This window comes from Oryctolagus cuniculus, chromosome 11 (genome assembly GCF_964237555.1).
Source record: "Oryctolagus cuniculus chromosome 11, mOryCun1.1, whole genome shotgun sequence".
Lineage (NCBI taxonomy): Eukaryota > Metazoa > Chordata > Mammalia > Lagomorpha > Leporidae > Oryctolagus > Oryctolagus cuniculus.
In genome coordinates this window covers 108,917,823-108,933,019 of record NC_091442.1, presented here as the reverse complement: position 1 = coordinate 108,933,019, position 15,197 = coordinate 108,917,823, and the positions used below count along the sequence as shown (strand labels likewise).

General features: G+C 43.6%; 1 protein-coding gene across 2 annotated transcripts in view; it reads right to left on the bottom strand.

Moving 5' to 3' along the window:
* Nucleotides 1-15,197, bottom strand: part of TCP11L2 (t-complex 11 like 2) — a 49,979-nt gene that overhangs the window by 18,351 nt on the left and 16,431 nt on the right. For both annotated transcript variants that reach the window (XM_051846596.2, XM_002711428.5), the window contains exons 3-6: nt 12,998-13,133; nt 8,574-8,694; nt 6,819-7,039; nt 3,883-4,019 (exon numbers count right to left, since the gene is read on the bottom strand). In XM_051846596.2, coding sequence (XP_051702556.2) covers nt 3,883-4,019; nt 6,819-7,039; nt 8,574-8,694; nt 12,998-13,133 — 615 coding nt within the window. The remainder of the gene's footprint in view (nt 1-3,882; nt 4,020-6,818; nt 7,040-8,573; nt 8,695-12,997; nt 13,134-15,197) is intronic.

The following is a 15,197-nucleotide window of genomic DNA, read 5'->3' as shown; positions in this document are numbered from 1 at the left end:
ACACTGACTCCCTTGGGTATATTTTCTCCTATGACAAAACAAAATACAAAGGGTCTTTGAAAAGTTTATAAAAATGCATATTATGCAAAAACTATGTAAGGATTTCAATTTTTTTACATAAGAATACACTTATTTTTCAATTCCATTTTTCCACAAACATACTGCAGTCCCATTGCATTTTCCTGGAGTCCATTCAGAAATCCAGAGTACTTTTCTGTATTAATTTTCCAGTAATCATTACATAAAAATCATGTGCACACAAAAATCTAACACTTTCATTCTGTCTGACACTGTGAGACTCTTATTTTGGTATTAGGACACAGGGGCTGACTTTTGGCAGAGTGACTAGGGGATATAATTAACAGCTGATATACCCTCTGCTTTCTGGATTCTTGATTTCTCTAGTGGGGCAATAATGACTTATATGCATAGCTGTATTTAATGTCATCTTAAATCTCTGGAAATAGCCAAGTCAATGTGAAAGGTGTAAATTATTACAAGTTACTCAACCCAGGTTTTAAGTAGAGAAGGAAATAATTTGAGAGGAGTAAAATTACAATTCAACCCTACATTAAGGAATGAGCCCAAGATTCCAAGCTATCTTGATTCAAGACAAGGGCACATTTTGAGAACATACGCACAGGCACAGGCACACAAAAGAAACCAACCACTTCAGTCTCACAAAAATGCTGTTAAGAATGCATTTGCTACAGTTCAGGTTTCACATTCTAATAGGGTCCTATTTCTCTTAATCCCTTTCCCTTGAGAGCTAAAAACCACAGAGTGCTTGAAGTCACAGAATTGTGGAAGGATCCTTAGAAGTCACTGAGCCTTTGGGCCTGCATTGTGGTACAGGAGGTTAAGCCTTTGCCTGCAACACTGGCATCTAATATGCATGCCATTTCAAGTCCTGCTGCTCCACTTCTGTTCCAGCTCCCTGCTAATGCACCTGGGAAAGCAGCAGAAGATGGCCCAAGCATTTGGGCCCCTGCCACCCACATGGGAGATCTGGACGGAGTTTCAGGCACCTAGCTTCAGCCTGGTCCAGCCCCAACCATTGCAGGCATTTGGCTAGTGAACTAGCAGATGGAATATCCCCCACAGGCAGATGCAATGTTGCTTGAGGTCAGACAGTGCTGCACACTGTGTAAATGCACACGCTGTGATGCAAAGGCCAACACGGGCCATCCAGGCTCTACTACTTGCTTGTAGGCCCCTAGGGTATGTGCCCGAACCTCCATTTCCTCATCTATAAATAGGGGGTGATAATACTACCAACCTCTCAGGGCTACTGTGAGGCCTAAATGAAGTAATAATGTTAACTGTTTGGCACACAGTAAGGACTTGGCAAGTAACAAATGCTCAGATACGTTAGCTAGCACTAGCAACATAGAGGCCCATTCCAGTACTAGCAACATAGAGGCAACACAGAGGCCCATTCCAAAGTTTAAAGAGCTCCAACTGTTAAGAAGGTCAGGCTGGCTGGGGCTTCCTACCTATGGATCCTGGTCATCACCACAGAGCTTAACCAAAGTCTGCACTTCTGTCAATGGGTGGGGTGGTGCCTGGCCCACCTGAGTCTCCTTGGTACCAAGTGGAACGCGGCCGGCTTCAGCGACCATTCCTCGTGTGGCTCTCCACGCCCTCTCCCCTGGATGCTCTCCTGCCTGCCACAGCTCTGTCTGAAGTGGCACTTGGTTTGTTCACTATTTTGGCAGAAAAGTTCAGTCTATAGAGGGGTGGCAGAGGATCACGTAACTCTGTTCGGATGTGGTTAATGAATTGTGGTGCCAAGGCTCTGCCAGTGAGCCTCTTGCCGGCAATGCAACACCTGACACTTCAGTCCCCCACTGGGGATAACTGCACTTAGCTCACCGGGTAGTTGGTAACAGTGAGGTTATACTTCCTCTACTTCCGTTCTTCCCTGACCTCCCTCCAGTCTGGGTTCCAGGCCCACAAGTCCACTGAAACTGCTCTCCCATGGTTACCAACGGTCTTCACATGGTTACTATTGGATGGTCAAGCCTTAGCCTTCCTCCTTCCTCACCACCTGACAGCACCTACCACCCCCTCTCACATCCACCTGCTTCAAACATGTCTTCACTTGCCTTGTAGGACTCACTGACTCCTGACCTCCATACTCCTTCTCGGGCTACTCCTTCACAGTCCCCATTGCTGCATCCTCCTCCTCATCTCAACCTGCAGATGCTGGAGTGTCCCAGGCCAGTCCCCTTCAACATCTACACTCGCTGCCCAGGCTGTGTCACCCAGTATAATCCAGGGATAAATAAGGGCATGGACTGCAGGGCCAGCTGCCGAGCTCAGTCCCAACTCCATGTCTTACAATCTATGTTATGCAGGGAAGTAATTTAACCTCTTCCTGCCGACAGCTTCCTCATCCATAAAAGTGGGGGAGAAGACTTCCCATTGGTGGTGTAAGGGTTACATCAGTTAATGCATGTAAGGTGCCTAGCCCGTGATAAGCTATCTAGTTCCATGGCTTTATACAAGGGTACCTCAAAAAGCTGTGGGAAAATGAAATTAAAAGATAATTTTCATGAATTTTTAGAAGATCCCTTGTATACAACATATTGATGATTCCTAATTGTACACCCATAGTTCATCAATTCCTCTCCACTCCAGTTTCTTCTATATAAATGCCAATGTCCATCTCCACATTGATGTCAAGCCAGATCTGAAAGATCATATATCTGAAACTGACTTCTTATCCTCCATCATTTCCCATCCCCCTTGTCTCTCTCATCTCACTAAAATACACCACCATCCACCCAGTTGCCCAGACCAAGAACCTTAAACGTATTCCAAGCTCCTCTTTGTTCCCCCTTACTAAACACCAGCAAATCTACTCTTCCACCACTACCACCTAGGACATGTCATCACTATTTCCTGCCTGAGCAACTGCTCCCCTCTTTGCTCTCAACAATTTGTTATCTGCCCTGGTATGGTCACCTGGGACTGTTCCTAGAAATGCACTGTAAGGCACAAACCTCAGAAAATGTACTTATGCAAACTAAGATGGCTATGACATCACTGCATGATAATCTGCCAGGCTCTCCATCAGGTATGGGTCTGTTGGCTGAAATGTCATGCGGCTCATGACCGTATTTTCAAAAATTAATATCAGATGTCACTTCCCAACTTAGAACTCTCCAATAACTTTCCATCATACTTGGACTGAAATCTACTCCTCTGGTTATTATCAGGGGCCTAGGAGACCTGTCTCTGTCTGCCTCCCAGCCTCATCTCCCATCACTCTTCCCTTACCTACCCTGCTTCAGCCACAGTGTCTGTCTTGCATTTATCAAACTTCACAAGCAAGATTCTGCCTCAGGTCTTTGTACTTGTAGCTCCCTCTGGCTAGAATGTTCCTTCTCTCAGATTTTTCACACAATCTTTCTCACTGTTTTTGCAAACCTTGCTCAAGGGTTCCTTATTAAAGAGGCCTCCCCAGTGTATCTCATCAAGAAGTCACCCCTTAAATTCTTTCCTACGCTATTACTGTTGATGTCCTTATGCTGTTTTTCTTTACAGAACTTAATACGTTTGAAAATATGCTTGCTTATTAGTCATGCCTACTAGAATCTCAGCTCCTTGGGAATGCAACTTTATTCCATTTTGTTATCTACATTAACCGTACCACCTAAGCAGTTTCTGGAATATAGCAGGTGCTCAGTAAATATTTCTTGAATGAATGAAGAAGTCAATAGTACTAAGTACATACTTGGAACAGAGAAAACAACTGTAAATTTGTTATGTCATTTTATAAGGTCAAAAGATGTTTCACAGCAAGGTCAAAATTCTTTATCTAGGTATCATATTGACACCCAACTTCAATATAAATACACATTATAGTATACTCACTTGGAGTTTCTTCCAAAATTTCCTGGAACTTGGTTCTCTCATATTCCACCAACTGGCGTTGAAGGTGTGGTCTAAGGCTCCTAATTGTAAAATTGGCCATGTCCATTTTCATGAGGTCCAGGACATGAAATATTTGTCTATAAATTTTAGAATGAAAATAGAGAGGTGATTAAGGAGCTAAGCCAAAATTCATTAACTATTACCTAGGTTACAGGCTGGAAAAGGGAAACATCCCCCAAACTCCAATTGCCATTTGGCAAGGTCACTCAGCAGAGAAGGTCATGCTTTTGTGTAGCAAACATGTTTCATAGATCGCAAGAGTTATTTACTTCAGCAGACTTAAGACCTCCAGCTGACCCGTTACATCCAGTCATAAACTGACAGGAAGACAGCTAAGAAGCGTATCTTAGCAACGATAGAAGAAAACTTCAAGAAGGATGTCCATTTGAAAGCCCTGAAATCTCAAGGAATCTGAACATAGTACATGTGGTTTCTATTCGCAAGGGAATAAGGAAACAAATAGTGGAAGAAAGGAAGGATGGGGTGGTGGAGCTCCAAAGGAAACATACTTCATTTCAGAGCTGGGCAGCCCTGTGTGCAAATCCAGCTTTACCAATGACCAGATTGGTGGCTATGCATAAACTACCCCCATCTCCTTGAGCCTCAAGTTTCCTCATCTGTGAAACAAGAGGACAGCATCAACCTTGGAGGGAAGTGGTGAACAGTCAATGAGATAATGAATGTGTAGTGCAGGAGCAGTGGCACCCAGTAGATGCTCAATAAAGACCAAGACTGTAGATTTGATATCATTCACAGGTAACAAAGGAACTGGAAGAAAGGATCCCTCACCAAGCATCACCATCGGCCAGAATTGAGCACAACTCATACTCATTTTATAGCAAGTGTCACCTTGAGAGGCCATCAATTTGCCCAAGGTCACAAAGTAAGTTACTTGCTACATGCACACCAGCTTCGTTCTAATGTTCCCAACTGATACATGAAACTCAATTCTTGGGGCTTGCGGGGCCGGCATCCCATATGGGTGCCGGTTCTAGTCCCGGATGCTCCTCTTCCAATCCAGCTCTCTGCTGTGGCCTGGGAAAGCAGTAGAAGATGGCCCATCCCTGCACCCAGATGGGAGACCAGGAAGAAGCACCTGGCTTCTGGCTTCTGGCTTCAGATTGGCGGAGCTCCGGCCATTGCAGCCACTTGGGGAGTGAACCAATGGAAGGAAGACCTTTCTCTCTGTCTCTCTGTCTCTGTCTCTCTCTCTCACTATCTGTAACTCAATTCTTAAAATTGCTGTATTCATGCTTAAAAGGAGAAAAACTCCTCTAGAGCAAAAAGCGTTGCTGACTCCTGTTTCACTTAGGGTCACAGGAAGTTGCTGTTGATGCACAGGCAGAGGAGATTCTCAGGACTTCACATACACTTCCCAAGGGGAGCAGCAGCACAGGCGGCTAGCTGAGCACAAGAGGCCCACGTCCCCTCTCTGCAGAATTATAACTGCAAAGTGTGCTTTCAAAGGCAACTACCATTCCTGGGCCCACTTTTATCTTTTTAAGATTTATTTATTTGAAAGGCAGAATGATAGAGAGGGAGAGAGAGAGTTATCTTCCATCTACTAGCTCGCTCCCCAAACAGCCACAACAGCTGGGGCTAGGTCCAGAAAGAAGCCAGGAGCTCAGCACTCCATCTGGGTCTCCCACATGGGTGGCAGGGGCCCATGGGCCATTTCCTTTGTCTTCACAGGCACGCTAGCAGGGAGTCAGATCAGAAGTGGAAGAGCAGGAGTTGAACTGCCACTACAGGTGGCAGCTTCGCTCACTGTGCTAGAGCAACCGGCCCCCTATCCAGGTGGGACCTTCTGGCGAGTCACGGTTAAGAGACTGATTCTTGCAGGATGAGGTAGCTGCAGACTGGGTATGCCATTCTTGTGGTCTCTTGCCATTTACTAGCTGAATGAACAGATTCTGAGGATGTGGGCAAGTATGGAGCCAAGGACAAGGATCCTTTAACAACATGTAGATGGCTGTCTAAGAACTCCAGGATTGGCCTGGGATATGAATATGGAACAGATTTTTATCAGTTAGATTCCTGAGAATTCAGAGTTTATGTGTTATAACAGCTAGTGACCCCAACTAGCGAAGAAGTCTTCCTTGACTAGATTAAGACACCTGCTGGAATCTCAGCCCTCTACTTCCCCTTCCATAGCACTTAGAAAATTGGTAATGGCTTATTCGAGGTCTGTCTCACTGCTGGACTGTAAACTTGTGGCTGTCTGGGATTATACCTATTTTCCATATCACTGCATGCTGTGGTTTGAATCTGTCCTCCCACGTTCACTGGTTGGAAAATTAACTTCCAATACAACAGTGTTGAGAGGTGGGACCTTTAAGAGATGAAGAGGTCATAAGGGCTCTAGCCTCATAAATGGATTAATATTCTAATCGTGGGAGTGACTTTGTTATGGTGAGAGTGGGTCTGTTACAAAATGAAGTCCGACATTATTCCCACCTCATGCGTGCGTGCCTGTTCTCGTGCCATTCTACCTCCACCATGGGATGGTGATATAACTCGCTTGGCAGAAGCAGGCTCCTCAACCCAGGATTTCCCAGTCTCCAAGACTGTAAGAAACACCTGTCTGTTCTTTATAAATTACCCAGTCTCAGGTGTTCTGCTACAGTGGCATAAAACAGACTGAGGCGCTTCACTCCCAGGGCCTACATAAAACCAACAAACACGGAGATCATTCTACCTGAAATCTCTAGGCACAAAGTAAATTATTGACTTGCTCCCTGCTTATTTGGTTTTCTTCTAGGATCAAGAATTCCTTTGGGATATCAGTTATTATTCTGGTTCCCTGATGCCCACAGTTCCCTTTTGAATGAACTCAAAAGATACTGGAAGAAAATGCAGGCAGCAGAAGTACTAACCTCAGCCCTTCCACGATGTTGCCAGTAGCCTTTAGCTCTCTGATGTCGTCATCTCGCACGGGAGCACACAGTTTACCCATCGTACTGATGATATAGTTGGCCAGGCCTTGGATGTCGACAGCATTGTGCTCGGCCTGCTGCCTGATGAGGTCTGGGTCCAAAACCTCACAGATCTGGTTACGAAGCCGGTTGCCTCCAGGAGTCAGAAAAGAGAGAAGAATCTGCACAGGGAAGGAAAGCAAGATTAACAGCACTGTTTCATGAGTGAAGGCTGTCGCCTTTCATTTCAGTGACTTGGACGTCAGGCCCCCTGTCCATCTTTTCGTGCCCTGGATGCCACAGAGGTTGACACAGACTGAGTGGTGGACCAGAGAAGCACTCCGGCATCTGAACTCTAAAAAGACAGCCCTGCATTCTCATTAAAAGGCCTCTACCAGGAAAACTGGCAGATCCTGTCGGGGATGAAAACAATTGGCAAGGAAGCTGTATCACTAAAACCACTTGGGGAAGTCTACGGGTAAACAGTGCAGAGAAGGCAAGAACAAGGTGCAGATCATGGCTCCAAAAGAACTCTTTAAAAAAAGGCAGAAGAAAATGCCCCCAGGTCCATCAGGTTTGACATGTTTTACATATAAAATATTGACTATATGCAAAGGGACTTCAAAAAGTTTATGGAAAGCTAAATGAAAGGATAAGTTAGTTTTGATGCAAAATACTTTAAAATTCATGCACAACTTTTTTCATAAAGTTTTTGAAGACAAATTGCGTTAAATGAGCAACCTATTTATTGAGTATTCAGGACACAACAGACACTGTACCGATACACACAGCACAAAATCAGGGGCACAGTTTCTGAGCTGGAGGGGCCTGTTCAAATTCCTCTCCACTTTCTAAAGCTGTATGACCTGGGTGACTCAGGGGACTTGGTTTCTTTACACAAAATAAGAATAACAGGAGGAACTACCTCATAGCATTATGGTAAGGGTAAATAAATAATCTAGTACTTGGTATAGAGCAAGTGCCTGGCAAATGTTAGCTAAGATTTCAACAGGCATCTCATTTAATTCTTAGACATGCCCTGTAAATACTCAGGAAACTGAGACTTAAAGACAGAGTCCATCCCTAAACCACATCTGTCGGCTTGAAAGTCTGTGCTCCCAGCTACATGAGGACTCTGTGCCCTACGCATCACCCTGATCTGTCCACTGCCCTCTCCTCTTGGCCTTCACCCCACTGCAGGAAGTGCAGGGGAAAATGCTACCAGTGATATAACTCGCTTGTTTTTCAAAAACAACAGCCAAATCTAGAGGGTATATAACAGTCTTTAGTGAAAAAAAAAAAAACCCTTAATTGCTATAGTCTGAAAGTCTGTGTTCCTCCAAACTTCATTTATTGAAACCCATTCCTCAAAGGGACAGTATTCAGAGGTGGGGCCTGTAGGACATGATAAGGTCACGTGTGTGGAGTCCTCATGAATGGGATCAGTGCCTTTGTGAAATAACAATAAAAATAAATAAATAACCTAGAGAGCAACCCTGCTCCTCCCACCACATGAGAAGACATGGAGAAGGTGCCGTCTAAGAACCAAGAAGTGGGCCCTCATCAGACACAGAATCCGCTGGAACCTTGACCTTGACCATGCCTCCCAAACTGTGAGAAAGGAGTTTCTACTGTTGATAAGCCACCAGTCTATGGTATTCTGTAAGAGCACTCAGATGCACAAAGACACTGATGAACACAAACAGAATCACTGACCTCTCTGATTTCTTCAAACAGTTTGATGGCATGTTCATACTCAGGAGGTTCGGCACTCAGCTCTGATTCCAAGACGTCCCAGAAGGCCTGGTGCACAATATGCTTCACTCGGCCAGCCAAGCTGCAGCGAAGAAACAGACTATGTTTAAATAAGCGTTATTTCACTAGTAATAATAAACATGCTAATTACAGACATCTTAGAAAACAGAGGGGAAAAGACAGAATAAAACTTGCCCATAATCCCATTATTAATCTTCTGACACATTTTCCATATCCAATCATTGTTTTACCATAGTTAAGAGTAACCAGTATATATAATGTCCTATACTTTTTTTTTTTCATTTTTATTCTGTCCTTTTTTCCCTAGGTTTTTAAAATACTTCCTTAGTAGAGTGTTCAATAAGTTTATAAAATTCTGTCCTAAGGAGAGACCATAATTTACCAAGCTACTTTTCTAAACAGATTCTAGATTTGGGGGATGAGGACGGCAAAGTTGCTCTTTGCTCAACAACTAGAGTTTCATGACACAGGATAGAACAGACTGGCCCCAAGGAGACATGCATCTGAATGACTGCCAGCTGCGGCTTAGATGTCCCATTTAAAGTTAGCCAGACCACACTGCTGAAATAGAAGTCTCCAGGAACAGCTCACAATAGAAGAGGTGGCCACCTTGGTTCACCCCTTATGTCAATGTCCCAAAATGGAAGCACATTCATACACATTGCTGCTGGACTCCTAGGGCATCTTGCAACAACTTTTAGCAAATCTTATATTTCCCTGAAGTGTAATTACTGATAGCTCTCTTTTCCCCACAGAGCTAAGCACCTCTCCCACACGGATCATAAGTACCTGCCATCGTGCCTAGCACAGTGACTGACATATAGTGAATGCCTGACAAATACACGGTGAATAAATTGATAATTTTATGGCTCAACATATCTCCTAACTTTTCTTCTTCTAAGATTTATTTATGTATTTGAAAGGCAGAGTTACAGAGAGAGAAGGAGAGACAGACAAATCTTCCATCTGCTGGTTCACTCCCAAGATGGCAGCAACAACTAAAGAGTGGGTTGGGCTGAAGCCAGGAGCCAGCAGTTTCTTCTGGGTCTCCCAGGTGGCCTTAGCACTTGGGCCATCCTCCGCGGCTTTCCCAGCAGGGAGCTGGATTGAAAGTGGAGCAGCCAGGAATTGAATCAGCATCCATATGGGATGGGGGTGTCACAGCTGGTGGCTTTATCCACTATGCCACAATGTTGGCCCCCAATTTTTCTTCTTAGATTACAAATGGCTAAGCATGATAATGCTATGAGAGATGAAAATCAGCTTCCTGAAGAGCATAGGTTAAAACTATTTCTATAACTGCAAATATTATTTAACTCAGCAACTTTAAGTCCTAAAACTTATTCTGGTCGCCTGAGGGGATTCATTCAACATAAATGCCACTTCTCATGTCTGAGCCTTCCCTGGGCAACTCCAGAACAATGAGAAAGGCAAATACTGCCAGGATGAACTTTCACTCGCTACAAGCTGCACACACCTAGCTTGAATGGACCAACAGCAAACAGGCTAAAACAAGTTTAGAGCTCCCTAAGGGATACTGGGGTTTAAATGCTGTGGTGTAGTAGGTTAAGCCTCTGCCTGTGACACCAGCATCCCTTATGGGCACCAGTTCGAGTTCTGATTGTCCCACTTGCAATGCAGCTCCCTGCTAATGCACCAGGGAAAGCAGTGGAAGATGACTCAAGTGCCTGGGCCCCTGCACCCATATGAGAGACCAGGAAGAAGCTCCTGGCTCCTGGCTTTTGGCTTCGGACCATTGTGGCCATTTGTGAGTAAACCAGAGGAGGGAAGACCTCTCTCTCTGTCTCTCTGTAACTCTGCCTCTCAAATAAATAAATCTTTTAAAAATAAAATAAGCTTTCCTAAAGGCTGTAAGCATTTCAGCTCTTTAATTTCCTAGACAAGTTGAGGGGAGGGGTGGCACAGGAAGTGGATATAACCAAATAATTTATTACATATTAATTTATTTATTTACCTGAGAGGGAGAGACAGATAGTACCATTCACTGGTTCATTCTCTAAATGCTCACATTGACTAAGACTGGGCCAGGCCAAAGCCCCAAACCAGGAACTAAACCAGGTCTCCCACATGGGTGGCAGGGTCCCAACTACTTGTTGCTTCTCAGGTTGCACATTGGTAAGAAGCTGCAATCACGGACAGAGCTGGGACAAAAACCCAGGCATTGCAATAGACATGACATGCAGGCCTCCCAGCCAGTAGATTAAGCGCTGGTCTAAACACCTGCCCCCCACAATCAAATCATTTTTAAAGTCATTTCTGACCGGTGTCAGAACCTTACAGATTTTAGCAGGTTTTCCCCTCCGAGAATAGATTCTATAAAGTATGAGAGTTGGCCAGATGCTGAAAAGGATCAGCTTGAACATTGTGGAGGGCACGTCAACATCAACAGCTGTGGTTGCAGAGTACGCTACTTCATTTTTAAGCAAAGGCAGTGTGTCTTCACTCTGAAGTGTTTCCAGAGAGATTAATATTCTCTATAGTCTCAAGCACTTATGTATAAGGTACTTTTATGCAATGAGCATACATTTGAACTGAAGAGCGTAGTACCCATTTTTATTCTGGGGAACATGATCACCCCAGTGCCAAGATTCCAATCCTAGGGTCTGTCTGATCCTAATGTGCCTTTACCTGACCTGTACCCACACCTTTTGGATTTAAAATACAGATACTGCCAAACTGTTAACTGATGTTAACTTTAAAAATTAATTTTTATTATTCAGTAAATAAATGTTTACTGAACATCCAGCATACACTAGGCCTTGCTTTAGGCAGTGGGAAGAAAACCTCCATCCTCAAAAAGCTTGTATGTTAGCAAGGACAGAAAGACAGAAACAGAGGAAAGTGAGTGTGCCAGTTTCACAGCTATGGGGTAGACAGAGTGAGACAGTGCAGTGGCCCAGTGGCCAGGGATAGAAAGGCTACTGATTTTGCTAGGAGGCTGAAGAAAGCTTCTCTAAGGCAGTGACCCTGAGTACAGACTCAAACGGGAGGAAGAAAACAGCCAATCCAGGGAAAGAACAAGGAGGAAGGGGACGAGGCCCTGAGACAGGACCGGACTTGGGATACTCTGAGGTCAGGAATGAGGCCAGCATGCCTGAAGTACTGCAAGCAGGGGTGAAGCACTACGAGACGGGGTCGGGGAAGTAGGGCGTCCCAGGCCAGAAGCAAAAGTCTGGGTTTTTATTTTATGTGTAACAGAAAACCACTGAGAGGTCTAAAGCAAAGAAATTATCTGACGGGATCCTCTCTTCAGAAAGCTCACACGCCTACTGTTTGGATACCGAGGGTGGGCTGGGGGTGGGGTGGGGGGAGAACGAAGATCGAAGACGGGACCACCGATTTGGACCGAAAGAGTCCAGGTCGCAGATGATGGAGCCCACGGATGCAGCAACAGAGCTGGGCTACAGGATCACAGCAAAATGCAGCCACCAAGAAAACCAGTTACGCCTACATTAGCCTGTGATTTTTTAAAATATTAGCGATTATTATGAGCAACTTGAATATAATCCAGGAGGATTACAATTCAGCTTTAAAAAGGGAAGCTATTATCTTTGCTTATTTTGCTATGTTAAAGGGAACAAGAAAGTTCTAAATGGGATCAAATATTATAAGTTGATCTTAACTGATATAGGGAACATCTTAACTGGTACTGTGAACTAGAGAATTCCATGCCATTATCTGTGAGCCAACTTAAGCTCTAAAGGTAACCTATCTGTAGGAATGGGCTCTAGCCTTCTCTGCTCTTGGTTGTGAGCCACTGATGCCAGAGAAACTGAGGTAGGATGGAAGGAGATGGCTCTCGACCAAGTCCCTGCGGCTGAAATTCACCAGAACTCCCCCTTGCAGCTGGGATCCCTATCTCCAAATGCTTCTGCACTGCCTATTCTTAGCGCTTTGGCAATTCAGAAGAACAAACACACACGTGAAACTGACACAAAGCATTAGATTATAAATCCTCTTATCAAAAGGGAGGCACTGGGAGCTATGAGTCTTCAGCAAAAGAATTCAATGTGGTCCAGGGGTCCAGGACCATCAGAAAAAGCTTCCCTGAGGAAGTAACATGTGAGCTAAGGTCTAAGGATGATGGTAACATGTACCCTAAATGCATTTATTTACAAAGAAGACCTTATTAGAGAGCTAAATACTGTTTCTCCCCTGTGAATATTGTGGAAGAACTTCCAGGACTCAGTATGAACACATGTATACATGTATAGTGTTTCTCTCTCCCTCCCTCCCTCCCTCTCTCTCTCTCTCTCTCTCACACATACACACACACACACACAGGTACACATACATATAGACTCTTCAACATGGTTTATATACAACAAACACCTCCAGATTACCTGTTCTCTGGGAGGGCATCTTGTTTCAGCTCGAAGTTCTCATTTACAGCAATTTCATGAGCAAGAGTCATGTTTGATAAATTCCTGGCTGCAGCCATAACTTCATCAAAGGTTACCACCCTAGGAGGGCTCATTGCTGAAAGAAAAACAAAAGTCAGTAAATGACGTGGAAGAAACACTGTCACCCCGTGAAGCCTCCTGACACTCACAAGGTTTAATTTATTTCGATGTATATTCTAGGATTTCACAAGTAAAGAGAATATACAAAAGTACTTCAAAAAGTCCATGGAAAACAGAATTAAATGGTAAGGTTATTTTGGTACAAACATTTTTAAATCCACGAATAATGTTTTTTTTTATTTTTTTTTTTAATTTTTATTTTTGACAGGCAGAGTGGACAGTGAGAGAGAGAGACAGAGAGAGAAAGGTCTTCCTTTGCCGTTGGTTCACCCTCCAATGGCCGCTGCTGCAGCTGGCGCACCGCACTGATCCGATGGCAGGAGCCAGGAGCCAGGTGCTTTTCCTGGTCTCCCATGGGGTGCAGGGCCCAAGCACCTGGGCCATCCTCCACTGCACTCCCTGGCCATAGCAGAGAGCTGGCCTGGAAGAGGGGCAACCGGGACAGAATCCGGCACCCCAACCGGGACTAGAACCCGGTGTGCCGGCGCCGCAAGGTGGAGGATTAGCCTATTGAGCCACGGCGCCGGCCAAAATCCACGAATAATGTTTTATAATATTCATTCATTTTCCATTTTTTTGAAGTATCTATACAAAAATAGGTGGATGTACTAACTTAATGAAGACTTTAAAAAATTTAAGAACTCCTTTCATGGCTTCAGTTATTGTATTTGACAATAAATTCTCTGTATTCAACAATAAATTAGTAAGACTGTTTCTGAGACAATCTTACTAACATAGTAAACATAACATAAGTTAATTTTAAAAATTACATCACCTATTTTTTAGTACCTAGTGTATCTGCACTTATTACATGTATTATACAAGAAAATGATAAGACTTTATTCTTGAATTTAGAATTCTTAATAATTCTTAATTTAACAAATAGGCTCAGTATGAAATAACTGATTACCTAAAACTATAAACTATGAAAGTATAGTCAGTATAGCATGATACTTAGGGTTCAATCCTAAATTTTGCTAGCTGGTAAGTTATCATTTAACTTAATTGAGGCATGGTTTACCTCCTTATAGGGTTGCCCTAACATGATTAAATGAGATAATTTAGGTAAAACATAGAACTCAATAAATATACATAAATAAAGTAAAATAAAATAAATCCTAGAAATTAGATAATCTACTCTTGGTAGGAATTAGTAAGTACAGAATTTGAGATATTTCTAAAGATTACACTAAGAAATTGTTCCAATAAATTGTGACTTTTGAAAATCAATGTTTAGCTTCTGTGAATTAAAAATCATAACCTCAAGCAACTGCACGGACAAGCAACACTTTGCTACCTAACTTATTTTTAAAAAGGAGAAGCAGCAGGAAGCAGGGTGGTGGCAGGGGGAGGAAATAGATGATAACCAGAGTTAGTGAAACTCTTCTTCAGGAAGCCTGGGTTCCCTGTTGTCAGATGCAGCAACCCTACCCAAAGAGTGAGTAAAGGCACAGAAACCTGGGGTGGCTGCTGTTCACTCTTTTACCAACTCCACCTGATTCTCCTTTTAAATGTCTATATACTGTGGTTCAATAATCCAAAGACATCCCAAGGAACAGAAAGTCTTTATGCACCAAAATGTGCATAAAGAACTATAACAGCAGAAAGAGTGAAAACTAATTAAACATCTAATGATAAATCAATGGTTAAGTAAATTTATGTTATATTTACTTGATGAAGTAGTAGGCAGTCATAAAAAAATGTTCAAAATTATCATGAGAGGGGCATCTCATGTGGGCGCCAGTTCAAACCCTGGCTACTCCATTTCTGATCCAGCTCCCTGCTAATGGCCTGGGGAAAGCAACAGAAGATGGCCCAAGCGTTTGGGCACCTGCCAACCCCGTGGGAGACCTGGAAGAAGCTCCTGGCTCCTAGCTTCAGCCTGGCACAGTCCCATCCTGGCTGTTATAGCCATCTGGGGAGTATACCAGCAGACTAAAGATCTCTCTCTTTCTCTCTCTCTCTCTGCCTTTCAAATAAATAAATAAATCTTTAAAAAATAAAAAACACATTACTGATC